This window comes from Montipora capricornis, chromosome 14 (genome assembly GCF_036669925.1).
Source record: "Montipora capricornis isolate CH-2021 chromosome 14, ASM3666992v2, whole genome shotgun sequence".
NCBI classification, from domain to species: domain Eukaryota; kingdom Metazoa; phylum Cnidaria; class Anthozoa; order Scleractinia; family Acroporidae; genus Montipora; species Montipora capricornis.
In genome coordinates this window covers 22,365,989-22,386,498 of record NC_090896.1, presented here as the reverse complement: position 1 = coordinate 22,386,498, position 20,510 = coordinate 22,365,989, and the positions used below count along the sequence as shown (strand labels likewise).

The window sequence follows — 20,510 nt, the reverse complement described above, 5'->3', positions numbered from 1 at the left end:
TCCTCACTTTCTCACCGAATTACACGGAAACAATCCACTGCATTCCTAATTTGTAGGCTATTGAACGACCTCGAGTAAAATTAGGGAGTTTGACCACTGTGCCATCCATGCTCCTTGGCTCTACTATTGATCGGTGGAAGTCACAAAAATCTCGTAACTTGCACTGAAAAGCCTAAAATCTGTTAGTACGTACGAAGTTTTTGCCATGCGGAGGCGAACTTGAAACGGGCGTCTGATTGCGATAAAGGTACGTGAAGCAAAACTGAGAGAAGAATTAACTTTTATCAATTTTTGTCGTGCAACACCAGTTTTGATTTGATTGATTCCTGGCAAGATCAGTCAATGAAAGAAGTGTTTATATGAATTGGGTTACAGACGAAAGGCAGAAGTGCTCCTCTCACTTATTTGGACAATTTAAGAAATTGTTCCTTGATAGACACTTGGTCTATAATCCGCACTTCAAGTATACGTTTTTTCATTTATTGAGTCCTTCGCGGGAACGCGTGAACCTAACAAATTGACCTGCTACTAGGTAGTTCATGGGTTCGAATCCCGTTGGAACGGTCTACGTGAGACAATTTCTTAATTGTCACGTTAAGTGCGAGGATCACTTCTCTCTCGTTTAACTGCTTTGTGTTTCTTTTTACGCCACAAAACGATGACTATGACGACGACTATGATGATGATGCAATCATCTATATGCAGGCTTAAGATAAAAGCTATCGCCGGTTGCTAACCTATAAATAATAGTGCAGACTTTCAGTACGAGGACCGGTACGGTTTGCCTTCTCGGAATCATCTAAAAGCGAGATTCTGCCATGTTTTTCGTTGCGTTACTTCTGATAATTTGAGAACTCTGAAGAGCCTTCGACACCAGTGTTTCGTAAATGGTTTGGGCCCTGGAGTCATCATAATTTAGTAAAATTCGAGGCTACAACAATACGGATCTTAACGAGACGCGTGCTACTGGTTTGTTACTCGCACGACAACTTAGCAGACAAACATAAGTACTTAGACAACGTTTTCAGAAAGAAAAACTGCAACTGCGACTTTGTTACACGCGACACTTACCGTACAGGACCTAACGCAACAAACACTAACCTGACACCTGACACTACAGTGACTGTACCCTACATCAAAGGAACTTCTGAAATTTGAACGCTAGACTGACTGAACACAGACGAGCGACGAGGAACGGTGACACCAACAATATCATTGTTGGACACCATCTACAGACAAACCGCAGAATCGACTTGGACTCTGCTGATTGTGTTAACTGCAGCCCTAACTACTACCAACGAATCGTACTGGAAAGCTGGTCTATTAACTTAAAACAGACACTAATAAACCGATGCCTACAACTTCCCGCACCCTACAAACGAGTTATCGACGACATCAACATCAGACAAACAACACACTGATTTACTTTATCACAGTGACTGCCCGACGTATTCCACAATACACGTACAGACCTTAGACCTACAGACGGATAGAAATGCACCAATCACTGTTTAGTCTTCACAGCCAATGAAGTTTAGGCTCAACTGACAGTCGACCTATAACATCACGAATACGTTGACCAATGACATCTCCGACGGGAGTTTTTCTAGTATCTACGGACGGACTCTGAAAGTGACTTCCGCTCAGGTTGTCGAAACGTAAGTCAATGTCATCTCAAACAGTCCTTCTCAGGACTACACTCACCCGGACGATCGTACTTTGCTCAATTATGACACCGGTGTTTGTTACCCAAGGTATGTCTGAGGCGTTTTTTCCCATTTCTGTTATTTTGCAGCCAAATCTCCCGCCGCCAAAGGTTTTGTAAGGAACAGCTTTTACTCTGGTCTCACCCCCACTGAGTTCTTTTTCCACACAATGGCTGGACGAGAAGGTACAGTGTTCCAGGACCTCTTTTGCAGTCGTTTTTCGTGTTCTTTGCAATTGCCCCATTAGGCAAGTGTAAATCATGATATGAAAGTTAGAATAATCATAGCAGTTACTATAGATAAGCAAGCAATTCTCGGGCTGATTGGCTGGTTCTTGGTCGCGACTTTACAGAAAGGACCATTGCCGTGGAAACGGTCCGTTTTCGTATTTTTTTTCTTTCTCTCCTGGGGAATTCGAGTTGAACGAAACACACAAAGTTTTAAAAAAGCGGAATTTAATTTTTTTCATCACAACGGTAATATTATAGCAAGTGAAGGTTTGTTTTACACGTAAAAGGTTATCCGTTCAAAGTTCGCTGGTAAAAGACGAAGATTACGAGCATACACCAATCGGAGAAGTGCCCGATCGCTCAAAGAAACGATGCCATATAATAAACAACTTACTAACATCACTTTCTCGGGATCGTATTGGAGAATGTTGACCCTCGGTCGTTTTTGTACGGACCTTGCTGCGATTTTTTGCTGTCACCACCTCGGGCCATTTTTCCCCAGTACGGCCCTCGCCCTCGGTTAGTAAGAGGTTACAAGCAGTGCAAGCAAGCCTGAAAAAATAGTGGTTGGATTGTTATTGTTTGTTTAGTAATTTCTCATGATTTGAAAAAGAGGAGTGAGGACTTTTCTATTTTCGTTCAAGGTCTTGTAGACACCGCTGTTAAAACTGCAGAAACTGGTTACATGCAGAGGAGATTGGTTAAGGTACGCATGTATTTATCTTAGAAAGGACTTCAAGTTGAAAAGTTGTTCCTTCATTAAGAAAGCGCCGAATCACCCATATTATAATCATTTGCAATCATATTTACTATTTGGTTTTATCAACGGAGTTGATCATGTAAATTGGCCACCGTACAGAGATTCTAAAAGCTGACGTTTCGAGCGTTAGCCCTTCGTCAGAGCGAATCTGTACGGTGGCCAATTTACATTATCAACTCCGTTGATAAAACCAAATTTTTGTATACTACTTCCCCGCCGACGCAACACCACAGTTTCTTTAGAAACTACCCCCTTCATATTTACTATTGGCTTTATGTGATTTTGCGTGGTTGTTTCAAGGACTGCACCTCACTAGTCAGTTGGTGTGAAAGTCGACAACGTCGTCATGGCAACGACAAATAAAAACAACCTTCGAAGTAAGTACGACGGCAATCTAAAAATAAATTTCAAATAACTATCGTGGGGCACAGGGATTCACTCCATAATCTCATGGTCATGGATTTAGTAATTTTCTAAGAGCTTTCTTTCCTGTTTTTGCGAAACATGGCGTGAACTGTTGGAACTGTTTGATAGCAGCCGTTTTGAGAAACCTAAGCCAGTTGTATTTCCTAAACAAACTAGTACCGTGACCTAAATTTTATGTCTCACCGATTAAAGTGGTACAATGATCAAAAAATCAAATCTTATTTTCCTTTGGATTTCAAAGCTTTGGGACCCAAGTTTGATTTCAAAAAGGCACTTGCTTATTTTAGCTGGAATTTTCCTATTTAATGGTCCGGCATTTCTAAATTTAAAATCTTGAGAGCTGGATCGAGGAGAAAATGACGTCAAAGACTCGCTAGTTTAAGAATGCAATGCGTTTGTACCCGACTGAATTAATACGCAGCAAGGGAGTTTTGGGCTTTCATATTTTAAACTCGTGTTTTGCATACATAATAAATTGCGTTTACACGCTGAAATTTCAAGCTATTGAGTGAATGACGTCACTTTTCCCTAGATCTAACCCTCCGAGGTCCAGTCGGTCAGTTTTGAACGTGTGTAATGGCTGACCGTGAAATGCAAAAGTTACACTCAAAGTAAACAGTCTTTGGATTAAAATCAAAGCTCAAAATTTTGCCAGGCAGGTGTTAAGCAAACACGCTTTAAAAATCTGAAGGAAAAAAGGAAGTGACTTTTAATCATAGTACCACTTTAAAGCCAACGTTATGGAGGGATCAGCTTTTGTGGGATCTTGTTGTATCGTAATTCTGTACCATATATTCCTTTTTAGTCGTTAGAAGATCTTGCAACCCAGTACGACCTGTCAGTGCGAAACTCGGTCGGGGACATCGTGCAGTTTATGTATGGAGGGGATGGTCTGGACCCTACTGATATGGAGGGCAAAGATAAACCGTTGGACTATAATCGGGTCTTCAGTCACGTTCAGGTCAGTCTTGCTCTTCATACAAGGTCTTGAGAGTCAAGAAAAACTGTTTATTTTTCTACCGGCAACACCAGTACGGTGCTTTACTACCTGGCAGAATCTTCTTTGAATGAATGAAATGAATGTAAGTTTGAAGTGCTGGTGATAAACGAATGAGGGGACTGAATGATTCTCGCACTTAGCCTGGACAATTTAAGCAATAGACCTCTTTACAGTTGTGTACTTAGTTACCTGGCCTATAAATGAAAGTGAGGATGATGTTGACCTTGTTATGATACAGACCTCTCTTCTTTTCCCATGTTAATGATGTTGTTGTCCTGCTAATTAGAAAGAATTTACGTAAGAAAAGCATTGAAGTTTCTATCAAAACAAGGTCAACTCCAGCTTCACTTTCATTTATAGTCCAGGTAGCACAAAACTGTAAAATGAACTTTTTACAATGACTGAAAAATTCTCGCGCGCTCATTGGCTAATTTTTATCGTCACTAAGCGGACGGACACATACATTTATAATTTATGTGATAATGACGCGATATTGCTCGCGTCAGATTGAAGTTTCTCGCATTTTTGTCTCGCGTTCTTCTCTTGTTTTGACTTAAGTTTGAGCCCTCTGCCTTTTTGTTATTGTAAAAAACAAATTGATGTCAGTTTTTCATGCGTCTGTCCTGTTATTGACAATGAATTTCGTCATAACATTGTCAAAAGACACATGCATGAAAAACTGACATCAATTTCTTAAATTGTCGCTCTATGGACGCCTGAAAAATTCAGGTGGTTCCAACGTCCTATGATGGTCCTGGTCTGCCATTGATAGTCCTGACCTTTTGGGGTTGTGGACGAGAATTTAGAAACGATTTGAAGTGAGTTATTGTTAACCTTTGTTCTTTTTTGTCAAGCTAAGTGTGAGGATGACTCGGTTTTCTCAAAATCTTCTTTGTTATTCTGAATCGTTTTTGGATTTTCTTGGAAGATTGAATTAATCGATAGTCAGCTGTAGTGCTGCAGGCTAAACTCGACAAAAACCATATCAAATATGTCCACCATGTCTATTTGCTGTGACGTCGCGCTCCAAAGTATTGCGGGCTCGCGAGGTCTGAAATAACGGCCTTACCGGCAATAAAATACTCGTGAACTGGAGGAAACAAAATTTCGGCCTATAGTTTCCATCTGTGTAACTGGAAAAAAATTCAAATAAAGGGCCAGATTTTACCAGTCGGAACTAAAACTTGTCATGCATTTGCCAAATTCTCCGAAAATTGACAAAAAATTAGTTCAACCTTCGTTTTCGGCAGTCCAAACTTGCGGTTACGAGGGATGTCTTTCGAAGGATGGGTCCGTCAACGTCTCTTGTCCGAAATAATGTACCAAAGTCAATGTGCCCAAGACTCGCACGCGCAGTCACTGCTGTTTCAATGTACTTTGCTTTACGTAACATTGTGGCAGCCAAAAGCCAGTTAGCACAAGGTGATTATAGCCAATCAAAATTGGACTCTCCTTTATACCTTTTATTGATTCTTTTTCTTTTGTAGTGCTCGGTTCCGATGAAAGAGGAGGAAACTTTGACCACAGAGGAGATTATGGAGGAAGCATTGTCGGCCATTGATGGTCCTGAATTCCAGGGGTGTGGACGAGAATTTAGAAAGGATTTAAAGTGAGTTTAACCTGCAATGTAGCTATGGGTTCAAAGCCTGGAAGACGAATAGGCCATTTCCGAGTTCATAGGCATATCTGCCTCCTCTTCAAAGCGAGTCCAAGTGCGAAGTTTTTATGATGGTAATTAGTTCTACTTTAAATATCAATGAAAACCAATTTTCATAAGAAACTTCGCACCAAAGCCTAGTCTCCATATGCGGGTAACTCCGTCGCAAACTATCGCAAACACCTTCCGATAGCTTGCATGATCGCAAGCAGTTTGCGTAAATGGAAACACCTTTTACGTTCATCCCCGACCAATCGCCGATGATCGCCAATGATCGCAAACAAAACGCAAGAGATAGAAAAAATTCTATCTTTATGTATTCTTTGCGACAAGTAATAACGCAAAAGTGAGGAAAAAACGATATGGAAACACAATCCTAAACTGTTTCGGATAGTTTGCGATCAATCGGCGATAATTTTTGTGGACGTGTTTTGACGATAGGTTTTGACGAATCAGAGGTAAGTGTAATTGATGATACGGCATCCCAATGAGGAGGATACTTCTGAAAACAGTGCGGCTTTAATGAATATCATTAGGGTATACCCCGCCATATATGACAGAAAATAAAGTAAAGTTAGCTATCATTCTGGCTATGCTGCAGTCGTTGCGACTCTTTGAAAATGTATCGGACCCAGAATCGGTGAAGTCTCTTGATAATTCTTCTTTGCTTTTTGGTCGCAGTAAGTCCAACAGCTCCATCGATCTTTTACTTCCGTGCCCCTTTTCACAATTTTACGACGTCAAGTTGCAAAAAGCAATCACGCATATGGAAAACAATCGCAAAATGTGTTTGCGTCGTTGTTACGTGTATATAGAAACCATGCTTTTAGACTCACTTTGAAGAAGAGGCAGACATGAACTTGGAAATGGGCTATTGGGTTGAGTTTGTCTGTTCTTTGCTGCTTTACATTTCCAAGAGGTTTTGTTTTTTGGATACCCTGGTTTTCTATTTTCTCTTTCCGTAAAACTGAGTCATAAGTTGCCTCAATTTGAGCTGAGATGTGTTCGATTAGCTCACCTCTTCGAAGTCAATGGACACAAAAGATCCACTGACATGCAGTTGTAACGCTTTCCCACGGTATGGATCCAATTTTTATTGTTGCTCAATCAAGCAGATAGTCATATGAAAGTGCGTTGCATAGTTTGGTGTCGTTGCAAATGTAAGAAGTAGGGGTTTCGTAATGGCAGCCACGGTGGTGTACCAGTCGAAGCAGAAACTAAAGGAAACCCAAGTTTGGAATTGTAACATCCTGCAAGGGATGAAGTTTGTTAGTCTTGAATAACGTAATGAATTACCACTGATGTTGCACGGTTTAATATCAATGCTTTATTTACATTTTCTTGATCTGGATTATACTCGCAGATGAGATTAAATGACCAGATGAATATTAAGAAACAGGAATTGTTAAAATTTGACCTTATTAAGGAACTGAAACGGTGATATATTTATGATAAGGAAATCGAGTGAAAATGGTGTGTAGAAAACTCTTCTGGTAACAAAATTAGAATTCAGAAATGTTGAGAGTATTTTACAATCGCCAACAGCGCAGCTACCCATGACATGGTTTTGCATGTTTACGAGTTTCCTATGTTGCAATTTAACATTATTGTCAGTTTTTCATGCGTCTGTCCTGTTACTGATCATGAATTTCGTCATAACATTGTCAAAGTGGCTGTGGATCCACGAGGCGATAGCCCTGAATTTTTGCAGCAATGACTGTTGCAAAAATTGTTCTTGCGTTTCCTTTAGTTTCCGCCATGATCAATTAAACCATCTACTACTCCGTTTGTAAACGGACAATCCTCTATGACCCAGGACACATTGAATTCTGCGTATAACTGTATTTAACAGCTGGGGCAGTAGTATTGTCAAGTATTACTAGTATTAAACAATAATGCCATGCTTAATAGACGGGCAGTGCAACTGGAACATAACAGACGGGATATGAGAAATAAACGATGCTTCTTAGACACCACGCTGCGTTGTGAACACGTTTACAGAAGGAAGCATCCGACAAACCATAAAGTAGGCTATTGCAATAATCCAGGCGCATAGTCACTCGCGTGTGAATAAACGTTTGGGTAGCTCCTTGTGTGCGAGGTTACAACGAAAATATAATTATTCCGTCTTTGTATGAGTAGTAACAACTGTAATTTCAGAGCCTTTGTCCAACAAATTGCAAGCAAAGTAGAGATGAAAGAAATCAAACTTGACCTTGAAAGGTAGGTCATACGGTGTTTTTTATGGTTGCATCTGTCAAAATCAGTTTGAACTTTGTCAGGATTACGAAACAAAGTATGACCGTAAATCTATCTTACTGGCCCTGTAGAGACTGAATACTAGCATCGTTGAAAGGAAAGAATGTAAAGGTTTTGGCCAAGGTTTAAAGACATGCCAAGTATAGTGTTTGTAGGGCCAAGCACTATCTGCCAGTCTGAGGAATTTTTTAAAAGAATGGACCGGCAGTCATCTTTTAATCTCCGTTTACACCAGCAAGTTATGTCTGTGAACAGACACATTTCGAGTAGGCACAAGAGTATAGTTGGTAAGGGTTGTAGTAACAGGGAGGAGTCTATTGATGTTACTCTATCATGTATGCATTTTAGATTTCGTCTTTAATAATATCTTTTATGGTTTAAGTTATTACTGCCCTTTGTTCATCAATTTTTATCGGCATTTACTCCTTTATTCCTGATTTCAGATCTCCCGAAAAGGGTGGTGTCCCGAAAGGTATGTTTGTCTGGCTACTTTCAACCATTCGTTCGATGGTTTCCCGTTGAAGTTGTTGTAAGACAAAAATACAGTAGACATAAACGCAGCTCCTTTAAAAACGACGGAAAAGAGCACCGAGACGGACTTTATTTCACGGGAACAAAAACCTTGTTAACTACAGTCGTCTTCAGACTCGTCAAGGTGCAGTAAGGAAATTAACATTTTTTGCCGTACCAACAAGTCATCACTCCTCTTTGATTTGCTAGATTGGCTACTTTTACCAATCCCATAATACAGTTCATTTTGGGGGGTTATTTGCATTAAAACAATTGATATTTAGTTCACTGAAGCATGATACAGTCCCATGAGTAAATAGCTTGCATTGTTTTTATGCAAAGAATCTCCCGAAACGTATTGCGTTATTGGATGTGGGAAAGAGCGAATCCTCTTCCAACTATGTTGTAACATTTTGTCCTGCGTTCTTCAAGTTCCTGGAAATATCTTTCAAGGGCTTCTTTTCCATGTTACTGTTTCTTGATCGCAATCTTGGATTATCGCTTGTAGTTGAAGGAATTCAAACAAAATCAGAGAATGAAGCCACCTCTTTTCTCGGGAATCTTCGTGTTCAAGGTGGCGTAGAGCATTGACATAATGCGAAGTGTCGAAATTGTTCTATTTTAGCGTTGTCTAAACGACTGGAATATTGTAGCTTGTCGTTAAATCTTGGTTGCTTTTGCGTTTTAATTCAATTCAACTAACTCTATTTCGTGTGATTCTCTCAGTACTTTCATGGGTGGATCGTTGCACTTCATCGCAACTGAGGCACTTTCTGAACCTTTGTAAAGAAAAATACTCAAGAGCAAAGATCGAGCCCAGTACAGCTGTTGGAGCCCTGTGCGCTCAGAGTATTGGAGAGCCTGGAACACAGATGACATTGAAAACGTTTCATTTTGCAGGAGTCGCGTCTATGAGTATCCTAAATTACGTTAAATTAAGAGAAAATAAAGAGTGAGCAAGATAGAGTTATTTTAGTAGAATCCTTCATAGCTTCCTTTGAAATTCAGTCGATGCATTCCTGTTTCAGTTTGGTTTAACCACATTAGGTTTTATAAAAGAGAGATTAGTTAGGCAGCCGAGAGGAGGCTTTCTTAAATTGACCTTGTTTTTATTGGCAGTTTTACGCATCGTTTACCGGGAATTCTTGATGGATGTTATTGTTTTCTAAATTGTACCAGATATAACTCTTGGTGTTCCCCGAATCAAAGAAATTATCAACGCTTCTCGCTTCATAAGTACTCCAATCATATCCGCACAGCTGATGAACGACAAGGACGCTGATGAAGCGAGAGGGGTCAAAGGACGCATCGAGAAGACTTCTTTAGGGGAGGTATGGAAAGAGTGAGATGGATAGGGGTTTTAGGACTGTAGATGGAGCTTCAGGGAGAATTCCCGGCAGTTGATGAAAGGCAGACCAGTTGGCTTTTTACAAGGGCATCCAGGGAACTCCGGAAATAGATCGTCCCGCGCCTTAACCCTAAATTCTCCTCAATTTCAACGAAATGTCAGTCAAACAAGTATTGAGAATGAAGATAATTATCTGCTTAGGAGATGTGATCTTGATATACGGTAACACAAAGTTCTCATGACTCCCCAACAAAGAAATCTATGGTACTAGTTAGGAGAATGAACGTTTTGATCTTGGGAATGAAATGGTTAAGCTATAGGCAACACGAGCTCCATCGGTGTGGATAATTCATCAGGTCTTATCTGTGAAATTCCTGTCATAGGTTTCAGAGTACATCGAGGAAGTCTTCCTGCCGGATAGTTGTTTTATTCTCGTCAAACTGGCTATGGATAGGATTAAACTGTTAAAGGTAGGAGATTGAACTTAGCAGGGATATAATAGTGAGACAAGGCTCTTTTACTAAACGCAGGGAACCAATGCGGAACAGAATGAATAGAGCAATTGCTTAATTGCGTTCGACGAAGGAGAACGTGTACTATGGATGTCGTTTGGGTATCGGTTGATGCCGTTGCGAGTTATCATTTCGGCCGCCATGTTTACACATCAATCTGTGTATTTGTTGCACTTCACCTCGATCTCGTGCAAATCCAAATGAAGACGAGGAGCTCTGGGAATGAGTGCATGTTGCAGTTAGCCAATATTAAAATACCATAATACTGTTTGTTTGTCCCTCCACAATTTTGCATAGGCATTGTTTTTATATATGGGACTTGTAATGGTCCCAAGAGAAACTGGAAACAATGCTCATGAAAAATTTTGGAGGGACAAAGAGTATTATGGTATTTTTGATATTGGCTAATTGTTTGTGTACCAGTACCTTACTTCAGCCAAACATCAAAGAGGACATTTCTCTTTGATGCTTTCGCTTTTCAGTAGTAAAGCCTAATTTTGGAACTCGGTGTCATATTTAAGTCGAGTTTGTTGATTTACAACTTTTCTGCGAGAGTTTTTCCCTTATGTTTCCCCACGTTTCCTGTTTCCACAAAAAACCCAATCATTTGATTCGAGTTGAGACAAGGCAAAGGGTAACTTCAGCAAAGGCTAGTTGAGCGACTGCCGGCAACCGGAATTAGACAATTCACATTCTGGAGCAAAGGTTTCGCCCAAATTTTCAATTTACCACATCAACTCAGTTGATAAACCCATTTCTGTGTTTCATTTCCGCACCGACGCAGCACCACAGTCTCTTTAGAAACGTAACTCCTTTATCCATTATTAACTGAATTAACATCCTTTTTTCCTCAGATGTCATTGATAATTGTTTTCGGTTCTTTGTACGTTTCTTGTCAGCTCGAAGTTGATGTCGACTCAATACGATTTGCTATCTGCACTACAAGAAAATTGAAACTGAAGCCCCAGGTAACCCAAACTACTGTAGATTATTTTGCAATCGGTAATAACATAGGGCATTTAGACTTTTTCACTTTCTTTTTGTCTGGTCCTCCCTGTTCCTCTCATCTTCCCATCCCCATTTCATATCCCACCTAATCACTATATTTCGGGATACAACTTGAACTCGCACTTGACCAAGATCCCGTTTCTAGAAAATCCCGATATCTTTTCGGGCCGGAAAAGCCATTTACGAAACTGCTACCATGATCCGCTTGTTTTGGTAAACTTGTCTTGTAACATGTTTTCAAGATTATAAAAAACAAAATGGTTGTGAAGTTTTTTTTTATACCAAAAACCTCTCCGTTCTTAAGATACTGATGGGATTGTGATCCGAAAAAGGCCCGAAAAGTTTCGGTACGTTCGAGAAACGTGCTCCCAACACGCCTCGTAGCTCAGTTTTTTTAAGCAAGTGCAACGCAATCGCACTGTCATGTGCGAATCCTATTTAAGCCTGGCTTTTTTCAGGTCCACGTTCACCCTAAAGACATTGCTTGCCGTGGAACAATTTTCATGTATGAAAATCCCATCAAAGCGGACATCCATCCAATCAGATCGCTACGATAAGCAATGCAAATTTCCATAACAAAAACAAACGGTCGACAAGCTTGTCGGTTAGGCTTAGACACAAATATCCGGATATTTTTTGAGATATTTAAAAAATCTCGAGATATTTTGGAATACAATTTTTTAGGGAAAAACTATTGAAGTCACGTTTTTTCCCCTAGAAAAATGGAGAAAGAAAGCAAAAGTTAAAAGTTACTTACAGACACAGAAATTAAGAAAATCAGCAAATCCCTCCCGTATGGGCATGCAGTAGTCACGTGCAGCAGTATTCTCCATAAAATTTATGTCATATAAGTTGAAAAAAAATTGTTTTGAGTTTTGTTGGATGACTTACAGGGACACCGTTGAATTTCTTGTATTGCCTTATACTTTGTTAGGTTATTGCTGTATTATTTATGGAAATAAAGACAGGTATTTTCGGGATATTTACAAAAAAATTCAGGATATTTAGAAAAGAAGATCGAGATATTTAGAGAAAAAAATCGGGAATTTCTGGAAACATATCGAGGCGATTTTACGTGATATTTGTGTTTAGGCCTAAATGTAGGTTCAGGTTGACGGTGGGCCTTTAAGTTGCTTACTTAACTGCGATGGTCTCTTTAACTTTCATTTCGTTCTAAACCCTGTGTCCCACTTTTTCCCTCCTTAGTGATCCTAAATTCCAAGTTGTATTTTGGTTTCTTTCTGCAACATCCCATGAATCGACGATTGGATTTGCTACATGCAACCTTCCCAATACAAGAGTAGCTTTGAGCCTCGCTCAAGCACTCCTCAATACTGAATGCTTCATTTAATGACTGGTGTAAACTGTGAACTTTCTCAAATTGTGCAACTAATGCCAATGGAAGTATCTGCCCAGAAATGTGTGAAACAAATTCGGCCAATGTTCGCTTTGGAAGAGAACGTGAAGTTACGGATACGATAACATTGGTTGGGACCGAACCATCACTGGTTGTCCACCTAAAGCTCTATACTCATCGCTTAGAGAGAATTACCTATCCCTGTAAATTTTATTCCAGCAAGTGACTCCCTTGAGCAGTTCGGAACTGTGTATTTATCCAAGTGAGAGTGGGAAATCCTCACTTCATTACACTATGCAGATGCTCAAGACAGACCTGCCAAATGTCCTTATCAAGGTATGATAGAGCCTTTGAAGTATGTTTCTCTCTGTAAACTGTGAACTTTCTCGAATTGTACAACTAATGCAAATGGGGTATTCGCCTAGACATTTATAAACTAGACGCTCCATGAGCATAAACTATGTTGCCTTGGTACATGTTACACAAAAAAAGAGGCCACTGAGTTGGATGGTATTGAAGGTGCTGAAACTGGATTTCCCCAGGAATAATGCCGAAAATGAAAAGTCGGGGGAAAAAAAGCATAGGAATCCAACAGATACTGCTGCTAACTCTTACAATGGAAGAAGCAGTCTAAAGGATCAACCTCGAATGCGACATATTTCTCATCATCCCCAGAGCTGCTCAGTTCGGAAACCAAACACTATTTTTTGTTTCGTTTTCTCAGAAACGAATGAATTCTTGGTTTTCACTTTACACAAGTATCACGCAAAGAAAAAATAAAATCCCTTACCATTCAATAAATTAAGTCAAGAAATTGAAATATCGTACAAGGTTAATAAATAAACAGCGTGTCAAAGTTTTAGGGCTGAGTGATATTCCAAACTCGAGTTATTCGGCGAAGGGTACCACTCAAAATTATAGTTTTCAGTCTGAAGACCACATGTTGGTGTCCCTCTGCTGCCGGAAATCAGTGGAAACATCTGGAGTTTACTTTGGCTCTCTCAAAACATTTTTTCTTTCTGCTAAACTTGAAAACATTCCCAAAGACACTTCTCTTAACATATTGGTTATTCATTATCTTGGGCATCCAAGCCACATCCCTTCCGTTTTTACGGAATTTAATTTCAGATCAGAACAGGTTCCAAAATCATTTAAGAGATCGAATAGGCGGTTGGCAGAGCACTCATCCTTTATAAAAGCTGCAAGGTCATCGGCATACATACTTAGTTTTAATTCAGTCTCGTTGATTTTCAAACCACAGACGTTTTCACATAGTCTGATTGCTTGGGCAAGCACCTCAATTGCCAAGACAAAAAGAAGCCCTGACAAGGGACAACCTTGTCGAACACCTGTACAGAGCTGGAAAAAATCTGACGCGTAACCATTGTTTAAAACACAGCTTGTGATGGTAGAATAAAAAGTGTGAGTCCAATTTCGAAACATCGGGCCAAAGTTCATAACCTCGAGCTCTTTGAACAGGTCTCGGCCAGTTCCGCCATGTTAGGTTCTACAAATTTCACGGATTTTGCAGGTGGCTTTTCGCTTTCTGGAGAACTGCTACCACTGCTTCTTTCGAAAGGTTTGCCTGGGAAGTAGTATGTTATTTGTCCTTCCTTTCCTTTTCCCATTCTTTAACGCAACAGCGGGGAATATGACACATGGCATCTAAAACACGCGCAACATGTACGAAATTAGCTGTTGTTTACGTATGAGAAACAGACATAACCTCTGCCTTAACTGCGATCGCATGCCATTAAAAGGGAATATCCACTTTCCGAAAAATCAATTCTTAGCAAACATTGTTATACAAAGATGCATTTCATAGAGGTCCATTTGTAACATTACTTACTGCTTTCGCGTTAGTCTGCTTCCAGAGAAGGGATTGCTAACACTTAGTAGCAAGTCTTGTAAGTGACGTCTCAGGTAAACGCTAATTCCATGTTCTTTGGAATGACCGACTGAGCAGAATGCTCAAAAGGAACCACCCGAGTGTGCTAAATCCTTTCCGAGATTTGTTTTACAATGAGATACAAAGGTGAACAAATTGTACCGGCTACACATTATGACATTTATATGAAACCGTCTACACGGTCTACCACAGCGTTTCACTGAGAAAATAATATGATATCATATTTCTTAATGTTGCGATAGTAGACCGTGCTTGGATGCTTCTCACCGGAGTTCAGGATCCAACAATTTTCTGGAGAAACTTTTCCTTTAATGATGAAACACAGACAACAAGCTTTCTTTCAAATAATTCTTGGCTGTTACCTGAAGACTGCGCAAAATAAATATAAATAGCCAGACAACAGTAAACACAGATGCGTTCAAGGTGTTCGATTCCTTCAACCATCTCCAGCTAGAAAAAGTTACCACAGAATTTGCCATTTGGTTTCAGTGTCGTAAATAACACCACCGTTAGTAAAATATTAGAAACAAAGCTCACTTTGATATCCGACGGCGAAAGATGCAATATTATTGTTGTCGAAGTCCATTACTCGTCGCTTCAAAGATTCCAAGTATTAAGTTTTCACCTCTTGTGCTGTTTATATAATTGACGTTCCATTCTTGAGCTCCATAAGGGTATATTTTGTTTAAAGATCCACTAAAACGCCTTTCGCGTTACAATGACTTCGACGCCATTGCAGGTTAATTTAATATTCGACTGTCTCCACCTGATAAAATCTAGCATTTCTACTACCCCCTGAAACCTACGCGCAGAAGACTCTACGCACAAATACAATACTTAGCAGGGGAGTTACAGGAAAGACTTTTCCCGACACGTAAAAAAAGATAAATAATAAATAATAAAACGGAGAAATTCCACTCATATTCTGACTGGCCGATTGCCATATGGCAAACCAGTTAAAACGTCGCCCATAGTTCACTTTGGAAGAGAATAAGAAGAGTATCTTTTTCTGTCAACACTGCCCACTCCGATACTGTAAAGCAGTAACTGAAGCAACTTAAAATCAAATGACAACATTCATGCATGATGCACCAACACCAGTTGATATTTTCAGGGCCACAAAAATGTAAATCGAGCGATTATTCACGTGGACGAAACTAAAGGGGACACTTACAAGCTGTTGGTTGAAGGAGATGATTTGCTTTCTGTCATGGCTACAGTTGGTAAGTGTCTGTTTGAAGCCCAAGCCAATTGAGCAGCTTTTTGTTGGCCAGCATGCTAGAGCGTTTATCTGTTAAGTGTCATTGAACAAACGTTTTTCGTGGTATTTTTGCCGCTGGTGTTGTGTTTCTTCTCCGCGAATCAGGGACCTCCGGCTCTTTCGCACATTCTCAGAAATTTGACTGGAGCAACAACGGTAGTCAGTGCTTACAACATATACCGTTACCGAAACAGCGCGCACTTTTGGCTGTGGCCAGAGTCCGTGTTCTTGGCGCTGATCAAAAGTGGACTCTGGGTACCAGAATGACTTTGACTGCTCTGGTTCACCAGGTTTCGTGTTGAGCATGCACCGCCTTTGCCATGCAACTAAACATTTTCGCTTGATCATATGGTTTTGGTCGCACATGACAATGCAACGATAAGAATAAACATGCTTGGTGTCATCTCGGGCTCAACATCAAGCAGCCGATGATTCCTATTACGGATGCGTTTCCAAAAGGCCTGGAAGTGCAAAAAAGTGCAAAGAGCGTTGTAATTTTTGTTGGCCAATATTGTTACGGTTTGAAATTTGAGTTGGTGCCATTCACGTGTTTGTCAGGTGTGAAAGGTACAGCAACAACCTCGAACAACACAGCTGAAGTTGAGAAAGTTCTTGGTATTGAGGCTGCAAGGTGGGTTAACAATGCATACGCTTTTACTATCGATCGGTTTCCGATTACTTTGAATATGTTCTAAAACTCGAGATAACAGGCGGTTAGCACACTTACGCAATAACATATCAAACACTTGGAATGTATTCTAGGACGCCCTGATTGGTAGGCTAATGCTGCAATCCGCAACAAAATGTCTTGAGACACTTCATATTTTCGGGTAGAAAACACTCTTTTTCTTTGTTATTACAACAAATTTACTCGTAATCAACAAACCCCCTCCACCCACGAGCAATGTCATATAGCTGAAACCAAAACTACCAACATTGATTTGGGGAGATGTGGGGGTCGGGAAGGGGTGGTGAAATGAGTCGTTAAGTGAGCAACAGGTGTAAGTACGAATTGAACGTGAAAGCGTCTCAACACTTACTTTTGTTGCAGATTGTAGCCTCCAAAATGTGCAAGAGATTTTACACAGAAGCAAATATAACAAAATGCAATTAAAAAACAACAAAACCAGGAAAGCAAAATGGGGCTTGAATAGGAAATTATGGACAAGAATAGGGGAAAAAAGGAGATTTCAAACGTTCGAACGACGACAGCAACACTTCATTTTGTGTAGTAGGTGAGCTATATTGGTAAAGCCCATCACATATTCAAAATGACTTCGAGGGGGTTCCTGACGTTGGAGCATGAAGGGTAAACATGCAATCACTTTGATCATTCTTTGTCATGTCGTTCATTGTTACCATCATAACACTGCTAGCTTACAGAATGATGGTCGAAGCGGGAGCTTTGGAATCGCTTTTAAGGGGCACTGTTATCTTTATTGTGCTTTAAAATCTGTGATTGATAGTCTCACGCATCTCTTGTTACCAGGACAACCATTATGAATGAAATCAACATGACAATGAAGAGTCATGGCATGAGCATTGATGCACGTCACGTGATGCTTCTCGCTGACCTCATGACCTACAAGGTAATACGGCAAATTTGTAGGATAAAATCGTCACATAACACTCACCACCTTTTGAATGATTGGTTCTTAACCGATACGTCCGCGAATCATAGACTTAAAACCCATCTGCGCAATTGTAGAAATTTATTTTTTGCAAATTTATGCTGGAGGATACCTAAACAAAAAAATTAGCGCAGTAATAAGAGCAGCTTAAGCAGTCACAAAAAACCTGAAAGGCACACTGCATTACCGCTCAGAAAAATCGTTTCAATATTCGCAGTCATACTAATGATAATTTCTTGGTCAAATTCTCAAGCTTATCTCTCTAAGCACAATACCTGCATTATTTGGGGACAATATAAGTCAAAGCAGATCACATGAAATTAAAGCAGATGAAGTGAATTGTTTTGTGATGAGAGAGGAAACCCGGAGCACCTGAAGAAAGACTTCTGAGGGCAGAGTAGAGAACCGATAAACACAGCCCACGTATGACATTGAGTCTGGTGACCGAATCCGACTGGGATGCATCGATGTAAAGCGATTGGCCTCATTCTCGTGTATTCAGGGTGTATTCTACATCATACTCTGATTTCTTACGGGTTATCAAAATATATTTTCAGTTGCAAATATGAACCCCACCCAACTAAACAATGCGTGTAATTTCTCTCGGAATCGGCCAGAGGTCGTTATTTATCCTCGTTGCTGAACGAAAGTACCGGATTCTGCGAAGAAGGAATGTTGTGGAAGCATTAGCTTGTCACTTGTCCGTTATTTTTTAGGGGGAGGTGCTTGGCATAACAAGGTTCGGATTGGCAAAGATGAAGGAGAGCGTTCTTATGCTTGCGTCTGTAAGTGTATAACACTGACGCAAAGAATGAAGTTATGTAGCTTTAAGTTAGGCGTTGTTAGTCGATAAAAAGGCTATGTTAATCTTTACCTTAAGGTAATTTCCAAGGTACAGAAGCAGATGTATCTGTATTTTAATTGCTATTCTTCTTTCAAATAATGCGCAAAATGGTTATGCACAATCTAATTAACACTTATAAATATCGGATTTTTTTTTTGTAAGAAATGTCTGTAGATAAATGAAATTAAGATAAATATCTCTGAAAATAGTTTTGGGGATTTGTTGTTTAGGACAAATTTAAATGTGTTTTCGGTGAGAATCACGATCTGCTCATAACAATAGTTTAATTGTAATTTTTAGTTCGAGAAGACATCCGATCATTTGTTCGATGCAGCTTTGGAAGGCAAGAGAGACTCCATTGATGGTAAGAGCCTGCGAAAAGAGAACTCGTACTGTTTATTCAATCCGTTTTGTCAACAGAGTTCATTCCAATCAAAACATGGTCAATCGGAGCTAAATTTTGCAGTATTCGTAGAATTTATAGAATTTCTCTCCACCGCTATAAAACTGGACTCCAAAATCTGTTTATCAAAAAATTCCCTATCATTTATTTCTTTTTAATAAAAATTATCACCGCCAAAGGTTTTTTGGTCAGGATTTTGTAGTACGGACCATTACCATGTAAACTGTCCGTTTCCGTTTTTTTCTCTTTCCTGGGAAACTCAAGTTGAGCGAAACACAAACAGTTTTAAAAAGCGGAAGTAATTTTTCTATCACAACAGTACAATTATATCAAGCGGAATTTAGTTTGAAATTTAAAAGGTTACCGTTCAAAGTTCTCTCCTAGATGCCGAAGATAACGAACATTCACCAAGCGAATTTTACCATCCAGACGAAGCCAGGAAAATGAAATGCGCCACCCCTGTTCCTCTGCCATTATCATCCTGACTCTATGTTTCGGAAATTCCAATAGGTCAAAGTGAAAATTTCGTTTTAGTAGTAGTACTGAGAAAATACGAAAGCTCGGAGGGGTTTTGGCTTACACTGCTTCGGTTTAAGAGCATCAGTGAAAAAGGAGAATTTCCTTCGGCTACTTAACTTCTCTTCAGGGTTCCAAACCATTGGAGTAACAAAAAATGGTCAGGTTGGTCGTTTTCGTCCCGCAAGGTTACTTAAAATACATTTCTTTCGCTAAACGAGCAGGAGAAGCTTATATTAAGTCATCGCCAACGTTTTTCCACTAAAGTCGCTTACGGGCCAATTTCGAAGTAAGAAAACAAGGTAGCTTGCTGTGCTGATTGACAATTAAGAATGCTGCTTACTAATTCAAAGGTATTTTTGGGCGATTTACTGAATATACGGGAAAAGCAGATCTTAACAAGTGTTATTGAAGTCCAAAAATAAAATTGGGGGTTACCAGTCATTTTTCGAAGATAATTAATCAACAATATTTGTAAAAAGCTCTGAAATGCAAAGCAATGCATGGCGTTCTTTTCCAAGCTTAATTATCTCTGAAAATTGCCTGGTTACCCCCAATTTTCTTTTTGGATACCAAGATCACTTGCTAAGTTCTGCTTTCTCCGCATAGTTTTGAACCGCGCAAAAAAATATCCCTGTGTCAATGAGCACCACCCGTAGGAAATCCGAGTATCTCGAGATGCGCAGAACGTACGCGCAATAACAATAGTGGGCATCGTCCTTAAATAGAGTTCGAAGGCACACTATGAAGTCAAACCAGTCATACTGTACAAAACGGACGCAGAATTAGCCAATCATTGCGGGTGTTGAACCTGATAGATATTATGATTTTCAGTTGGCTTATCAAGTTATATCTCCTCTGCAGGGGTAAGCGAATGCATCATTATGGGAATTCCAATGAGTATTGGCACAGGAATGTTCAAGCTTCTTCACAGATATCCTTTACACACTTCTTAATGGTTGAAATAATCCCTTGATGCAGTCAATGTACAGTACTCGTAAATGTCTTTTATTAGACAATCCTTGGCTTGTGTCTGACGCCATCTGACGCCATGTTGGTATACTGAACAATAGCGAAAAAGTCTTCTGGGAATTTGCCTCTTTTATTATGCAAAACGCCAGCGAAATGGTCACCACACATGGCCATCCCTCAAACTGACATTTCCGTTTTTAT

At 39.8% G+C, this 20,510-nt stretch overlaps 1 protein-coding gene across 2 annotated transcripts in view; it reads left to right on the top strand.

Annotated features, from left to right (window-relative positions):
* Positions 1-20,510, top strand: part of LOC138032517 (DNA-directed RNA polymerase III subunit RPC1-like) — a 66,167-nt gene that overhangs the window by 44,199 nt on the left and 1,458 nt on the right. The window contains exons 25-41 of one of the 2 annotated variants that reach the window (XM_068880216.1): positions 1,796-1,891; positions 2,581-2,642; positions 3,928-4,083; positions 5,610-5,731; positions 7,940-8,002; positions 8,482-8,510; positions 9,275-9,463; positions 9,728-9,879; positions 10,280-10,366; positions 11,308-11,376; positions 12,993-13,109; positions 15,797-15,905; positions 16,502-16,574; positions 17,433-17,532; positions 18,291-18,359; positions 18,719-18,782; positions 20,202-20,272. In XM_068880216.1, coding sequence (XP_068736317.1) covers positions 1,796-1,891; positions 2,581-2,642; positions 3,928-4,083; positions 5,610-5,731; positions 7,940-8,002; positions 8,482-8,510; positions 9,275-9,463; positions 9,728-9,879; positions 10,280-10,366; positions 11,308-11,376; positions 12,993-13,109; positions 15,797-15,905; positions 16,502-16,574; positions 17,433-17,532; positions 18,291-18,359; positions 18,719-18,782; positions 20,202-20,272 — 1,628 coding nt within the window. The remainder of the gene's footprint in view (positions 1-1,795; positions 1,892-2,580; positions 2,643-3,927; positions 4,084-5,609; positions 5,732-7,939; positions 8,003-8,481; positions 8,511-9,274; positions 9,464-9,727; positions 9,880-10,279; positions 10,367-11,307; positions 11,377-12,992; positions 13,110-15,796; positions 15,906-16,501; positions 16,575-17,432; positions 17,533-18,290; positions 18,360-18,718; positions 18,783-20,201; positions 20,273-20,510) is intronic. The other variant, XM_068880217.1, reaches the window with a different exon arrangement.